Source organism: Microtus pennsylvanicus, chromosome 15 (genome assembly GCF_037038515.1).
Source record: "Microtus pennsylvanicus isolate mMicPen1 chromosome 15, mMicPen1.hap1, whole genome shotgun sequence".
Taxonomy (NCBI): domain Eukaryota; kingdom Metazoa; phylum Chordata; class Mammalia; order Rodentia; family Cricetidae; genus Microtus; species Microtus pennsylvanicus.
Genome location: NC_134593.1, coordinates 29790945 through 29807320, shown reverse-complemented (window position 1 = coordinate 29807320; position 16376 = coordinate 29790945). Strand labels below are relative to the sequence as shown.

The 16376-nt window shown below is 50.9% G+C and overlaps 1 protein-coding gene across 3 annotated transcripts in view; it reads left to right on the top strand.

Annotated features, from left to right (window-relative positions):
- Bmp1 (bone morphogenetic protein 1) overlaps positions 1 to 16376 on the top strand; it is a 45568-nt gene that overhangs the window by 2802 nt on the left and 26390 nt on the right. For 2 of the 3 annotated variants that reach the window (XM_075948997.1, XM_075948999.1), the window contains exons 2-8: positions 5719 to 5832; positions 9181 to 9345; positions 9533 to 9650; positions 9944 to 10122; positions 10516 to 10621; positions 12580 to 12704; positions 13204 to 13319. In XM_075948997.1, the coding sequence (XP_075805112.1) occupies positions 5719 to 5832; positions 9181 to 9345; positions 9533 to 9650; positions 9944 to 10122; positions 10516 to 10621; positions 12580 to 12704; positions 13204 to 13319 (923 nt within the window). Of the gene's footprint in view, positions 1 to 5718; positions 5833 to 9180; positions 9346 to 9532; positions 9651 to 9906; positions 10123 to 10515; positions 10622 to 12579; positions 12705 to 13203; positions 13320 to 16376 lie in introns of those variants that run through there. The other variant, XM_075948998.1, reaches the window with a different exon arrangement.

Sequence of the window (16376 nt, the reverse complement as noted above, 5' to 3'; positions counted from 1 at the left end):
TTCTACCTCTTCATCCTCCTCTTCTCTTTTCTTCCCACACAGAGGCCTAGCAATGAAAGCCTTTGATTCTCCCAGCTTAAATGGGATCTCTCTGTTTATTCTAGACATAGCCAGGCCTCATCATTTGAAACTATCTCTGTAGTTACTGTTTGAGTTAGATTTATTTATTTATTCACTCTATCAATGGTCTCACCAAATTGGCCTTGAACTCATCATCCTCCGCCCTTAGCCTCCTACACGCTGAGATTACAGGGGTGAGCCACCATATCCATCTATGGCTGCTGTTAAAGAAAAAAATTAAGACCCCTGATGTCCTGGGGGAAGGTTCTGAATTTTTGGGCCAGAAGCCAGCCTGGGCTGTTGGTATGCTTAAGGCTGATCCTACCAAGTCTGCTGGCAGGGGATTTACTGGAAATCCTGGTTTCTTATATGTTGAATGCCCAGCCATGTAAGAGGATTTCAGATATTCCCAGTGTAGCGTCCCCACCCCAGATGTCTTGCCACTGACACACGTGGCTTCCACTGATACCTCAGCTGGCAGCCAAGGGGTCTGCAGGAGGAGAGGTGGACGGTCCCTCTCCCCACCCTTACCCCAGAGTCCTTGTGGCCCAGGTGTGGAGTCCAGAGGAAGCACACGATGTTATCTCTCACCAGACAACATTCCCTCTTCCAGACACCCTGAGTGAGTCACTCCGCCCACTTAAGACCCTGCTCCTGGCCTGAGTCACCCTCACTTTTAGGTGCCCCAGGCACGAAGGAAAACACATTTCCGTGGGCCCTCATGGAGGGAGACCAGTTACATACTGCAGGAAGAAGGGACCCTTCCCTTGTTTTGAAACAGGATCTCACTATGTGACTGGCCTGGAACCCCCTCTGTGGACCATTCTGGCCTGGAACTCACAGAGATCCACCTGCCTCTACTTCCTGAGTGCTGGGATTAAAGGCGTGCGCCGCCACAGCTGGCAGGAAGAAGGGACCCACGAACTGTGTGTCTCCAGTGATTTGAGTGGCGGTGAAGGAGTGGAGCAAGCCTCTCCTGAGGGGGTGTGTGGGGGCCCAGTGGGTCCCTCCCTCCCTGCACGTGTGCACACCTCAGTCCATTCCTGGAAGCCCTTCTCCTCTGAGGGGCGTGGCTTGTGAAGCACAGCGTCCTGCTTTTGTTTTTCTTTTTTGCATATGTCAGAACACCCTGGAACTGGCACAGGGAATTGGTTGCTGTTTGCATTTGCAGATGTGTCTTGCTTCACAGCAGGTCAGTTCACCTGTGTGTGTTGGGTGAGCACAGGTACAAGTGTGCACCAGCATGTAAGCGGACGGGAGAATAAGCCCGTTTGCATGTTCTAGGGCCACAAGTACATCCTCCCTCTGCTTTAATTCTGCATCCGTTGGGGTGGATACATGCCCGTCCTGCATACATGGCCTTGTGCTCCATCACACCAACCAGGTTCCAGCGGGAGGGGAGGCTTGGCCATGCCAAGGGGAGGGGACTTTGGAGTCCAGAGACTGACCTAGGGGACAAAGATTGCTCTCTAGGTCCACACGCACATTGATGTGTCTCTGTGATCTTTCCCCTCCGGCACCAGGCCTGGTGACAGAGAACCTTCAAGTGCTTCCTGGCTGCTTTACAGCCAGAGAGCAAAACAAAAACTTTTGATCCTGTGTGTGTTGAAAACAGCTGCTACTTTGACCCTGACCTTGACCCCTGGGGCTTCCTTTGGGCCAGGAAAGCTTCCTGAACCCTCCTGCGTCTAGATTGTCCAACTTCCTAAGGTTAGGATCCCAGATGAACCAGCTGTCAGCCCAGCTCCTGGCCATAGGCTCCTCTCCAACCCCACCCTGCCCCCATTCTGTTCCCATGCATTCTTCAGTCATGACATCTCCACCACAGGGCATCCAGCTGAGCTCTGTAGCTAGCCCTGCTCCTTCTACTAGCCCTGCCCTGGTCCCACACAGCCCTGGTCCCACAGGCCAATGTGGTTCTAGAGTCTCTGTCCATAGATTTGTTCAGTTGGGGAGTGAATGCAAGGGACTGAGTGTGCCTGGGGAAGGCTTGGCGCTGACGTTGAGTCTTTGAGGTTGGGGTTGTTGTGGCGAGTGTAGTGAACTGTTTATCAGTTGCTTTTTACGGTACGGGCTTGGTCTAGATGCTTCATCTACACACCTGATGGCTTGTACTCATCTTAGGAGATGCATTCTATCGTGTTACTTCTTTTAAATAGAGTACAAAACTGAGGTTTCTAAGAGTTTACATGAATGTCAGCTCGTGGGAGCCAAACCGAGACGCAAAGATCAGCCTCTGCCTCCAAAGACTGCTCTTTGCTGGTAGTCTAGCCCCATGGGTACGGCTGTCTTCCGGGTCTGTGGGCTCTGCACCCACAGGTCCCACCAACCATGAATTAAGATTATTCAAGGAAAAAATTGGTCCAGATGAAACATCTACAGACTTTTCCATTTTTCCCTAAGAAATGGGGTATAATAACTATTTAACATTTATGTTGTATGAAGTAATTTAAATAATCTAGAGATGATTTGAAGTATATAGGAGGGATGAAGTATATAGGTCGAAAGAAGGCTTGCCTAGCATGCACAAAGCCCTGAGTTCCAACCCAAGTACTGTTATTCAGGTAGAGTGGTTCCTGCCTGTAATCCTCGCATTTGGGAAGCAGAGGCAGGAGGATCAGAATTTCACGGTCATCTTTGGCTAGCTAGGGAGTTTGAAGCCAGAGTGGGCCACATAAGACCCTGTCTCAAAAAAGAAAAAGAAAAGACAAAAAAAAAAAAGAGCAAACATTTGAAGATATGTTAGGTTCTGTGCAAACACAATGCCATTTTATATATGAATGTGAACATCTGAAGATTTAGTATCTCTAGGGGTCCTGAGATCGATACCTTAGGGAGACTGCAGGACAGCTGTGTCTGGTGACGCCCACGGTGTGGGTGTAGAAACTTGAAGGTGCCATGTTTGTGCAAAAGTACAAGGTGTACAGTAGTGTGAGGGGTTCCTGCATTGTCATATAGGAACCTACCGTCTCCTCTATGCAGTCTCTCCTGTCTCATGCCCTTTCGTAAGCTCCAAAAGACTCTCGCCAAGTTACAGGCTGGTGACCTTGGACATGCCATCTCCCTCTTTGGCCCCAGGGTCCTGATCTCTGTATTCAAGGGAGGGGGCTAGCGTCTAGCTATGAGGTTATCTCTCCAAATGTTTGTATGGGACACTCCTAGGGGTGTCATATGGCTTACTGGGCATGTTGTGGGTGGGCCAGCATTAAATGGACTCCTTAATGAGCGAACACTTTGTGGACTGGAAAGCGCTGGGTAAATGTCAACAGACATTTACATAAGGTGTCATTATTGCGACTCTTACTGGCTTAATGAGTTCTCAGAGCCGGCCACTGGCTTGTGTGTGTTGGAGCTCGTATCTGTGGCTTTTTAGAACTCTGTGACTGTGTGTATATTTTTGTGTGTGTGGATGTGTGTGTCAGAGTGTCTATTTTCGTGTGTCCGTATTTACAGTATGGATTCCTGAGAGCTAATGAACTTGAGTAAATCCACTGGACTAGGAATGGTGAAGCCTGAGTATAAAGCAAGTCTTCCAGATGCCTGAAAGTCCAGTCTATGGGAGGCAGAGGCAGGCGGATCTCTGTGAGTTCGAGGCCAGCCTGGTCTGCAGAGTGAGTTCCAGGACAGCCCAAAGATACACAGAGAGACCCTGTGTCGGAAAAAAAAATATAGTATAAAGTCAGTTTCCTTCTGGGCTTCAGTTTCCTAAATTGATAAATGAAAAGATTGGCTTGATGATTGATAAGGTACATTCAGGTGATGGTGTCTGAGTGAGCTTATGTCTCTGGGCATGCATTTGCAGACCAAAAGAAAACTGGCATGATCATTCATTCATTCATTCATTCATTATGTTCCATCTGCCCAAAAGGCAGTGCTGGGTGTTCCTTGCATGTGCAGGGGTGTAGTCCCTGACCTCAGTGGCTCTGCACAGACAGCATGGGTTTGGATGTCACCATATGCCCATAGGGACGTTAGCCATCTGTGACTAAGTGTGTGATAAAGTAAATGTATATGTATCCACCCAGTGGGGCCAACTGGGGAGGCGGAACCCGTGCGTAAGGCCTCAAGGTTAAAACAATTTGTGTAATGCTGACTCTGCCTGGATGAGAAGCAGATGTCACGGCTGCAGGGAAGCTCCTCCGGTTCCAGCTCGGCCTCCCACCTCCCCTCGGCCAGCCCAGCCCAGTGTGAATCTCACATCTGGGCTCCTTCCAAGGCAGACAGCACTATGCCTCTGCTTCCTCTTACCCGAGACGTCTCAGAGAAGAGATGGGCTGCTCATCCCACCTCTCCAGGCGCTTCTCTTCCTAGGCCCAGTCATGGAAATGACCTCTTGGGGGGGCGTTGGAGAGATGAGGGTGTCCTACCTCTGGGCCTTTCTTCCCCAGAGGGAGGACCCAGAAACTTAGGATTTGTTTGAGAACTGTTACACCTTGCCCTGTTAGCTGGGAGCCTCCTGGTATAAGTCTTGGCCTCTCAGATTTACTTACCCGGGCCAAGATTGTCAAGCCAGGTAAGCATGGTAGACATCTCATAATACTTCCTGCCCTCCCCGGTTTGGTAGAAATGGCATTTGCTATGTGACATGGTATACTCAGTACAGAATGTGGGCTCAAAAAATAGGCTGCTGGTTAGTCTGCTTTCCAGTACTATAACCAAGAGGACTGACTTAGAGGAAAGGTTGATTCTGCCTCATGGCTCCAGAGTTTCCAGTCCGAGATAGTGGAGAACTTGGTTCTGGTGTCTCTTAGAGACAGCGGCTTGTAGTGGGAACACTTGACAGAATAAAATGGCTCATCCAGTCCCCCGGGAGGCAGAGAGAGGCTGAGGAAAGGGCCAGGCCCCGCGATCCCCTTCAAGGGCGCACACAGTAACAGAAGCATCTCTTAGGCCCCACTTCCTAAGGGTGCACAGAACCGCCCAGTAGCACCACATTGGGGACCAAAGCCTTTAACTTGTGGCCTCTTAGACACTAGAGCATCCTTTCTTCAGCATGTCCCACTGTCAGAGTGTTTGTCTCTCTGTGGACTTCAGTATTTGTGTGAACTTTGTGTTGTCAAGGTTAGCTCCATAGGACCAGGGGCTTCTTCTGCCTTGCTACTGTCTGACTTAATGTCTGGCCCATCGTGGGGACTAATTATTTGCTGAAGATAATGGGAAGAGTGACCCAATTGTGTCTTCATGGGACTAATTATTTACTAGCAGTTTTATTTACTGTCTGTCTGTCTGTCTCTCTCTCTCTCTGTGTGTGTGTGTAGATCAGAGGACAACTTGAAGGAGTTGGTTATCTCCTTTCTCAGGCCATTGGGTTTGGAGACAAGCCCTTCTACTCGCTGGGCCATTTGACTCTTGGGGTCTGCAAAGCCCAGGCCCACGTGATCCTTCTGCCTCAGCGGCCTGAATAGCTGTGGCTATAAGCCTGTGTTATCATGCTTCATTTTTATTGGGATTTAAAGTAAAAAGCAAGTATAATCCCTAGAGAGATTCTAGAAGCTGACCCGTCATTGTCCTTCTCTGTCTTTCTCAGGTGGCATCTGAGGATCCCAGTGGCTATAGGGGTCAGGGGCTGTGTACCACTGTGTCAGAGCTATAAGCACAGTGAACACAGCTGTGGGTAAGAGGATTAACTCAACCTCTGGCCTCTTTCTTTTTCTCCAGCTGCCTTCCTTGGGGACATTGCTCTGGATGAAGAGGACTTGAAGGCCTTCCGGGTGCAGCAGGCTACAGCACTCAGACAACAGACAGCCCGAAGGTCGTCCATTAAAGCCGCAGGTACACCGGGGACAGGCTGGCTCTCTGTGTCCTCGATATGTGTTTCAGATTTGGGAAACAAGGATTTCTGTCCCCCACTCCCACCCGTTTCCAGCCCGGCCTTCCCAGGACAGAGGCCATGAAATTGAACCCAACACAGGGGCTATCTTATCTTTATCCTTTCCTGTCAATAAGTCCTGTCAATCAATGTCGACACCTGTGGGACCCAAAAGTCAGCATTTTTCTAGCATACAGCTTACAAAGTGCTTTCAAAAGTGCCTGCTTGACTGTCTCCAGCCACCTTTAAGAGTGTCTTAGTTAGCATTTATATTGCCGTGGTAGACCATCACGAGGGAACAACACTCAGGTCAGACTCCACCACCGAGGGAAATCAGGGCAGGGACTCAAGGCAGGAACCTAGAGACAGGAACTGAAGCGGAGACCACACAGGAATGTGGATCACTGTCCTGCTCCTGCTCCCCTGACTTGCTCATTTTTTGGGGGGGGGGTTGTTGTTGATTTTTTTTTTTTTTGGTTTTTCGAGACAGGGTTTCTCTGTGGTTTTGGAGCCTGCCCTGGAACTAGCTCTTGTAGACCAGGCTGGTCTCGAACTCACAGAGATCCGCGTGCCTCTGCCTCCCAAGTGCTGGGATTAAAGGCGTGTGCCACCACCGCCCGGTTGTTGTTGATTTTTTTCAAGACAAGTTTTCTCTGTGTAGCTTTGGAGCCTGTCCTGGAACTCACTCTGTAGACCAGGCTGGCCTCAAACTCACAGAGATCGCCTGCCTCTGCCTCCTGCGAGCTGGGATTAAAGGTGTGCACCACCACCACCACCGACCTCAGTTTGCTTTCTTTTATTATACACCCCAAGACCGCTTGCCCAGGAGTGGCACTACCCACAGTAAGCAGGATCTTCCCACATCAAGAATTAATCAAGACAGTACCCCACAGAATTGCCTATAGGCCAATCTTATTGAGATATTTTCTCAATTAAGAGTTCTTCCCAGATGACCCTAGCTTGTGTGAAGTTGACAAAAATATCCAACCAGGATACAGGGGTATCAGGACCACTCGTGTTTCTCAGAAGCCAAGCCTAAGCCTCACAAAGGTAAAGTAATTTGCCCAGTATCACACACACAGTGTGTAGATGGCAGAACTGGAACTAGAATTCAAACCATTGTCTCCCAATCCATCAGCTATGCCCAATCCTACAGTTCTTCCTGGGTTTCCTGGTCCCAGTGTGTAAGCTTCTATGCATTTTTTGGAGGGCCATCCTCAGGAACTTCTTCAGTATCCCTCGCAAACTGCCTCCAAGACCCAACTGTTCACTTTACTTACAGTGTTCTGCTGTTCTGTGTCTAGTTAGGATCTTTCCATGTTTTTCTACACAGAAAGGATTTATTTACGTGTCCTAAGGCTGGGCTCAATGCTTTTGGTTTCCTGGTGGCCCAGACACCTACCAACCTATGTAGCATTGGTGACAGGGAAAAAGAATGGCTGGTTTGGCTTTTCCTGGCCCTCTTACTGCGATGCTGAGAGCAGTCTCACATCAGGATGGTGCTGGACCATGGTTCAGAAAACCTGCATGGAGCTCTCCGTTGCACAAACGAGGGATTCCTATTGAGGTTCAGTTCTGGGCATACAGGAGTGTGCTGGGCCATGTTCAGCAGGAGGGATGATTCTGGTGTGAGCATTTGTGGGTTATAAACCAACTATCCAAGAGGGCAGTTGTCATTCAAGGGTAACCTGGTATCTTGGGGACAAGAGACGTTTACAGGACCCCAGTGGAGACCAATGGGACTGGCACAGGGGAATGTCTCACTAGGGTCTGCTGCCAGCTCAACAGGTGACTTGGGGCAAAACTTTGGCACTTGCCCCAATGCCAGAGAACTGCTGTGTCATGTGGGAAGGTGGCTCCCCAAGCCCCGAGACAGCACATAACTCCATTCTTCACTGGCATCGAGGCTTCTTAGACAAACGGGGACATTTTCCAGACCTCGGTTCGAGTCCTCCTCGTTCCTGGGAAAGGAGTTCCTCCTTGTCTTCGTCTGGAGTCCTAGCCCAGTCTTGCTCTCCGCGGCATTTTCAGCTACTTAGAGCACAGCCTCAGCTGTTATAGAACTTCATAGTTATTTTACCTAGTCACCGTGAAGAATGAATTAGCAAATAATGAGTCATTGCTCCTAGGAGAAATGCAGGCTCCCACCAGCCTTTGGTTACAGTCATCCCTATAGGACTAAATTTTATGTGTCTTTCTCTTAAAGGCACCTTATTTAATATAAAGTTAGTTCGTTAACACTGAACTCATGGCTAGCAGCATTGACTTCAGTCAGAACAAATTTATTGAATGCAGGCATTTCTTAGTAAAATGCATTCCAACTTTGATTTGTTTTTGTATGCGTGTGTGATAATGTGGGTTGAACCTGAGGCCTCATGCATGCCAGGCAAGCATTTTACCACTGAGCTACATGCCTAGCTCCATTGTTTTGTTTTGTTTTGTTTTGTTTTTCAAGACAGGGTTTCTCTGCCTGGCCCTGGCTGTCCTGGAACTCTCTGTAGACCAGGCTGGCCTCGAACTCATAGATCTGCCTGTCTCTGCCTCCCAGGTGCTGGGATTAAAGGTGTGTCCCCACCACCCGGCTGCCTAGCTTCATTTTTACTTCTTAATTTTAGATAGGGTCTCTTTTAGTTGTCCAGGCTGGCATTAAAGTCACTGTAGAACTCAAGCTGGCCTTGAACTCATAACTCTCCTCCCTCAGCTTCCCCAGGAGCTGGGTGACAAGACAGGTCTGCATCACCAGGCGGGGCTCATAGCCCAGCTTTTTTGCCTTGGGACCACAAGAAAGCACAGGAGCACTTTGCTTGGGAGCCATTTTAAACAGCCAAATTAAAGAAAAAAAATACTTGAAAAGTGTCGCTAGGTTTACCTAAGAAAGGACGTTTGTTTATAGTGTGAGGGGTGAAGCAGGCAGGCAGAATTCCTTGTCTGGGAATGTGCACCCATTGGATCTTTCTACTGCTCGGTGCATGTCCAGGGATGATCATGGAAGGCTGACGGTATTGATCTGAGAATTGCAAATAAGGTTTTTTTTTTGTTTTTTCGAGACAGGGTCTCTCTGTAGCTTTGGCGTCTGTCCCGGAACTAGCTCTTGTAGACCAGGCTGGCCTCGAACTCACAAAGATCCTCCTGCCTCTGCCTCCCGAGTGCTGGGATTAAAGGCGTGCGCCACCACCGCTGAAGTTTTTAACAAAGCAGGCGAATGCAGATCCAGAATCTACAACTAACAGAATGGGTTCTATCGATTCTGCCTCCCCGACTCTTCCTGGCCCCTCACTTGCTACCACTGACTACTCTTTCCCCCTTCCCAGGAAACTCTTCAGCCCTGGGTGGTCAGAGCACTAGCGGGCAGCCGCAGAGGGAAACCAGGGGCAGATGGAGAGGCAGGCCTCGGAGCAGGCGGGCAGCGACATCCAGACCAGAGCGAGTGTGGCCCGATGGGGTCATCCCCTTTGTTATCGGAGGGAATTTCACTGGTGAGTGTGCCTCTGTGAGCAAGCCTGCACCTGAGCTTGGCCTGGTTAACCTTTGGCCTGTCCACAGTCTCCTGAGCTGGGCAGGCGGTGTGCCTGCGGAGTGGCTGTGACATTGTCTCAGCGGGTGGAAGTGCCTCCCAGCTCACTTGATTGACACCGTGACAGCCGGGCTTCTATCCTTCCGCAGGCAGCCAGAGGGCAGTCTTTCGGCAGGCCATGAGACACTGGGAGAAGCATACCTGTGTCACCTTCTTGGAGCGCACGGATGAGGACAGCTATATTGTATTCACGTATCGACCCTGCGGGTGAGCAGGAACCCCTGGACACTATACCCTTGGTGGTTATCCCCAGCCAGGTTCTGCCCTAGGCTCTCCTGCTGCCCTCAGCTGGGCCTGCCCACCCCCTCTTCCTGCTATGGGCATCTCCCATTGATTTGGCTCTGACCCTGGCATACAGCCTGTGCATTGGGTGCTCAGGGCCATCCCCACCCCCTCTGCACCCCTGCATACTCCCCCCCCCTCGGCAGCCTGGCCCGGCCCCTGAGTGGATGCACTCCCCCAGCTCGGGACCACCCCCCTGAGCTGGCCCCGCCCTCCAGGTGCTGCTCCTACGTGGGTCGCCGAGGTGGGGGCCCCCAGGCCATCTCCATCGGCAAGAACTGTGACAAGTTTGGAATCGTGGTCCATGAGCTGGGCCATGTCATTGGCTTCTGGCACGAGCACACGCGGCCCGACCGGGACCGCCATGTCTCTATTGTACGCGAGAACATACAGCCAGGTACACACACCCCAGGGGTTGTATTCCATCCTAGGGCTTATGGAGCTGCTTGGGGGTCTGGCCCAAGTCCTGGACAGAGGGGAAGCCAGCACTCCTGAGGAGAAGGCTGAGGCAGCCAGCTTGTCCCTGGATATCTCCACAGGCTTATGTCTTTACCTGTCTTTTGCTAGTTCTGTTCTTCACTCTGCCCTTCCTGCTTCCTGTCTGTGGTCTCCCGACCCTCCCCCTTCAGCTAGTTCTCCAGTCTCTTCTCCTGGAAAGGACTCCTCTATAGCCTGTCTCCTTTCCCCTCTGCATCCTCTGCGGCCTTCAGATAGTCAGCCCCTCACAGGTACAGGGAGGACACAGGCCACTCCCTCCACCCCACCCCCACTTTTCTCCCGTTCTTTGCAGGGCAGGAGTATAACTTCCTGAAGATGGAGGTTCAGGAAGTGGAGTCGCTGGGAGAGACCTATGATTTTGACAGTATCATGCATTATGCCCGGAACACGTTCTCCAGGTGAGAAATGGCCGGGGCCTTGCCCAGGGTGGCCCAAGCCTGCCTTCCGAAAGCTGTTCCCTTGCTCATCTGTCCTGCCCTGCCCTGCCCTGTCCTCTGGGTGCCTGCAGCCCCTGTGGCTGTGGCTGCCTTAGTAGCCCTTCCCATCAGTGCAGCTGGCAGACCCCAGGCTTTGCCCATTGCTGTGTGAAGCAAAGGTTTGTGGCTGAGAAGACAGAAACCCTGAGTTCACAGGTCCTGCTGTGTGTGGTCTCCAAACTGTGCCAACCCAAAGGAGCCGAGCTTGTCTCTCATCTGCCACGAGCGTACATTTCTTTCTCCTGTGATTCCCGGGGGTTCGCCTCTTTCTAATTGTCTTCCCCTCCCCATTTGTTTTTGTTTTGCAGTACTAGGGCTTGAACCCAGTCTTGTGCCTACTAGGCAATTGTGTACCCCTGGCTTATATCTCCAGCCTCATTATTTATTTATTTATAAGTGATTTTGTTTTTATTTTATGTGCATTGGTGTTTCGCCTGCATGTGTGTCTGTCAGATCCCCTAGAACAGGAGTTACAGACAGTTGTGATCTGCAATGTGGGTGCTGGGAATTGAACCCCGGGCCCTCTGGAAGAGCAGTCAGTGCTCTTAACCACCGAGCCATCTCTCCAACCCCTAATTTTTATTTTTGAGAAGGGGTTTTACTAAGTTACCCAGACTGGTCTTGAATTCGCTATGTGACCCAGGCAACTTAGAATTCTTTTTCTTTTCCTTACATTTATTAATTTGTGTGCATGTGTGAACACACGCGCCACACAGCACCTCGTGGAGGTCAGAGGGCAACTTACAGGAGTTCTCCTTCCTTCCACAACGTGGGTTCTGGGGGCCGAACTCCGTTTAGCAGGCATGGTGGCAAGTGCCTACTCACTGAGCTGTCTCGCTGTCCTGCGGACAGGCTGTCTTGCCTCAGCCTCTCAAGTAGCCTATTACAGACTAGGACTGGCTGTGTCTGCTTTGTGGCTGGCTAATTTGAACGAAGCTTGGTCCTTACCTTGCACCGGCCTTACCTTGAACTGGCCCCCCTTGTCAGTTCACAAGAGACCTCCTTAACCAGGGCCTGATATGAGAAGACCCTCCTACAGGGCTGGGAGAAGCACCCCACTCCTCACACCCCTCCCTCGACTGCCCTTCTGGCACCCCTCTCCCTATCTGGGTGGTGGCCCTTCTCCCTTCTTCTCTGAGCTCCCCTAGACCCATTCTTCCTGCTCTGGGCCTGGGAATGGAGACCAGAGAAGAAAGTGAACTCATTCACCCCTCCACCCCCACAGACCCTGCTTCCATTTCCCATCATACCCACACCCCTTGCTGGGCCCTGCCCGGCTGGATGTGAGTCAGGGACCCTGGGGATGGGGAGAGCGGCTGTCTCCACTTTGTTCTGCTCCTCTGCTGTGGAAACCCAGAGATGAGCAGGAAGGAGTTGGGAAATAGGAACGCTGTGCCCTGAGAGCTGGCCGGCCACTGTGGAAGCTGCCCGTCGGCCTCCGTCTAATCACAGCCATGTTAGAGGGCTAGAGTTGACTCTAGGAAGTCAAGAGAGAAGTTGACTGAGACTGAATCATCGTTTGAGGGCTGGAGGTGGGGGCTGGGTGGCGTTGCAGAGATGGCAAACAAGGGGCCAAAGCTCTCCCAGGGCTGCAAGTGGAAGCCAGTTTGAACATCAAGGGCCTAGGCCCTTGGTCCTCAAAGCATTTCTGGGGCTCCCCCCCCCAGCTCCTGTGGTATAGCTGCCACGGAAGAGGGTGGCTGCTGGTCAGTGGGCAGCTTAATGACAGGGTGAGACATCTCCACCCTTCCCTGACCCAGCCGAGGAATGTCTGGGCCCTGGCAGTGTCATGCCCTGTGGCTATAGATGATCACGCTACCCTTCTTCTTCACCCACCTTCCAGAAGACTCAGTCCCTCATTCTCCTCATGTCCTTCTCAGGGGCATCTTCCTGGACACCATCGTTCCCAAGTACGAGGTGAATGGGGTGAAGCCTTCTATCGGCCAAAGGACCAGACTCAGCAAGGGGGACATCGCTCAGGCCCGGAAGCTCTACAAATGCCCAGGTCAGAGCAGGGAAGGGAGCAACCAGGAGGGATGGAGAACAAGAGTCCAAGGAAAGTAGGGGCCTAGGAACACCTAGAAAGTCACGGCTGTAAGTCTTCAGAGAAGAGTGTTGGGAAGGACAGACAAGAAGGAAGGACAATGTTAAGGACCAAACTGGAGCTCAGCTAGTAGGTGGTGGGAGGGCCTAGAAGAGGGAGGACGAGTAGGGGCAGCAACTAGCCTCTCTCCTGGACAGTGAGGAGGAGGTGAGGCCCATCAGAAGTGCTTGACCTGAACTCTGCAATCCATGTTGCCTTGACAACAGGGCATCTGGTTACCCTGGCAGCACTCGACCAGGGAAGTGGGATGGTTTATACTTGCATGTAAGGAGGAGGGGTACATCTTAAAGGGACAGAACCCCTCTCATGTCTTTCTTATGGGATCTAGAGCTGAAGGGTGAGCCAGAGACGGGGGTCTGGTGCCTGCAGTCAGCAGCCTTGTCATTTTTTTGATTGACAGCCTGTGGAGAGACTCTCCAAGACAGCACGGGCAACTTCTCCTCCCCCGAGTTCCCCAATGGCTACTCTGCCCACATGCACTGTGTCTGGCGCATCTCGGTCACGCCCGGGGAGAAGGTAACTGTGATGGACCACCTGCCTGAGTCTTCCTTCCTCTATGGGGACCCCAAAAGTGGGAGAGCATCTCCCTCCAGGAGCCTCAGCCCGGGGGCTTCTGAACCAAGGGTGACCTGTCTGGTCACTGGCATGAATGCGTTAAGTATGCAATGAGGGAGGCTCCACACCAGTTCCGGCTTTGCTTTGTCCCCCTCCTCCCTGACGAGCCTACGTCTGTGCTAACCTGAAGGTTGTGTTGTTATGTACAGTTGCCATGTAGTTCTCTCGTGGTTGTCCAGCTCTTCTTGAGTGCTTTTTAAAGTGCTTGTCACATGACTCCTCTTTTAATTTTCATGGCTACCCTAAGTCTTCATTTTGCAGAGGAGGAAACAGTTCACGGGAAGATGAATTAAGTAGCTTGTCCCAGGTCATACGTACAGTTAACAAGGATAGGGTAAGATGTGAACCCTTCCTAGAGCTGGGTTCAGTCCCAGCCTTTCCCGGGGCGCCCTGGGTGGCCTTGGGCGAACCACTCAGGCCCAGCCCTGGGCTTTCTCCTCCGTGTCTTGAGAGTTGGAGTCAGGGATTTCCAAAGGGCCCTTCTCAATGCTCACAGGCTGTGGTCCTGAGAATGGTTAAGAGCAAAGCAGATGTCTCCAGTCCTGCTTCTGGTCACAGCTGTTCTTCCTGCCCTTACTGTCTGGGACCCTCAGGTCCTGTCTCTGTCTGCAGGGTAGAACCAAAGGCATCCGAGAGCTTGCCTAGTGCACTACGCCACTGCATGATTTGAATACCTGAGGTGACTTTCCTTACTATTCTGTTCTGTTCTCTTGCCAACTCTTTTGTTTGTTTGTTTTTCAAGATAGGGTTTCTCTGTGTAACAGCTCTGGCTATCCAGGGACTCATTCTGTAGACCAGAATGGCCTTGAACTCAACAGAGACCCACCTGCCTCTGCCTCCCAAGTGCTGGGATTAAAGGCGTATGCCACCACTGCCCAGCTCTTGCCAGCTCTTAAAGCCACAAAGTCTCCTGGAGAAAGGGGGAGCTTCCATCCCTGAAAACCCTCAGGACTTCTTAAGATCAGTTCATTGTAACTCACCTCCTGTTTCCCAGACAGCCCTCCAATGCAGGAAGTCCACTCTCCCTTTTTAAAAATGACATTCCATGCATGGGTATGTGTGCCTGTGCATGCAGGTGCCCGAGGGGGCCAGAGGCATCAGATTCTCTTGGAACTGAAGTTGGGAGCTGTCTGATAAGGGTGCTGGGAACCAAACTTGGGTCCCCTGCAAGAGCAGAGACACAAATTCAGCCTCTCTTCCGACTTCTTAGACACACGCGTGGGCTTGTCACATGGCGTCTTGCCTTCTCAGCCAACCCTGGACCTTTTGTGCTCCTCATATTTTTATCGTTCCCAAGAGTGAGCTGGTACATAATTGGAATTTTCCAATAATCCCATAATTGGAACATGGTGTTTGATTTGGTGTTACTGTTTTTTCATGGAGCCTTCCAGCACTTTGTGCGAGAGGGTTTAGAATCAAGGGTCCCACTGTCCAGCGGGACCCTAACTAGTAGCCTCTCACCTCTGCCCTTGCCCATTGAATAGCTCTGCCATCTGAGACTCTGTCCTGAGCTTTATTCAGAATGTGGATCAGGAAACAGAACAAAGTGGGTCTAAGATCTCCCTCCAAACTGCTGTCGACCCTAAGCTGTAGGTTTCCACCAAGTCTTGATGTCCTGCTGATGTCCAGCTACAGGCCACTGCCTGATGGCGATACGTACTCCCCAGGAACCTCTGTGGTCTTTCCCTAGCATAGGAACCTATCCGGCAGTGATGGATACAGAGCTGGAATGTGTTACCCAATCACACCCGCTGTCCCGACAGTTGGGAACAATCCCTTCAGAAAGGAGGAAAAATGTCCTCAATAATGGGGCCTTGTTTCTGTGCACCGTACCCCACCCCACCCCACCCCACCCCACCCTGCATCCCTAAGCACTTCTTTCCTAAGTAGCCGCAGACTGTCTCTTTAATTAACGGATTGGCGTTCAGCTCTACGGTTTGCAGTTCCCAGAATCTGCTCCTGACCCCCTCTCCACAGGCACACACACGCGGATACACACATATGCCCCTGAAACTTGAGAACACTTTTGCTGTGAGCTGATCGCACTCACATCTGTGAGTTATTTGACTGACCTCTGATGTCATCTGGGAAAGCCTAGAGACGAACGTCACCTTAGGAGTGCCTTCCTCTCCCGTCTGTCTGATTGGGCAGCGGCTTTCCTTTGCTTTCCAGATGAGGTGTGATTTTGTTTTTGCAGCTTGAAGATCATGCTTTCGTGAGACAGATTCTTATTGAGAATTTGGTAATTGTGTTATCTCTCTCTTAGTTGGCAGACTGCCATCTTCCCTCAAAAGCAATCTCGTCCCTTGTTTTTCTCATTCCAAATCTCAAAATTGCAAGCCTTTCTGCTATTTTTCAATAGCCTGGCCCTGGCTGCCTCCCCAAGGGTCTCTACTACTCCAGTCCTTGGAAATTTGGAAATCTTATCCACAAGTATGAATAATAATAATAATAATAGCTAACAGTTATCAAGCTTATGATTAGTCAAGCATGTGTTCAATGATTTCTGTCTGTTATGGTTTTATTTTGGTTTGGTTTTTCGAGACAGGGTTTCTTTGTACCTTTGGAGCCTGTTCTGGAACTAGCTCTTGTAGACTAGGCTGGCCCCGAACTCACAGAGATTTGCCTGCCTCTACCTCCCGAGTGCTGGGATTAAAGGCCTGCGCCACTACCGCCCAGCATTGTTATGGGGTGTGTGTGTGTGTGTGTGTGTGTGTGTGTGTGTGTGTGTGTGTATGTATGTGTGATGGGAATCAAACCCAGGGTTAGCTAGATAAAGGCTTTACTGAACTGTAATCCCCGACCTGGATTGTGCTTTCTAATTAGCATGATGGCATTTAGTCTTGGTACTGACATGAGACATGATCCCAGTTTGGCTTATGAGAAAGAGAACTTAGAAAAGTTAATACCTGGTCCAAGGTCACATAGAGGCTGGATTTGGATACACTGGTCTGTGAT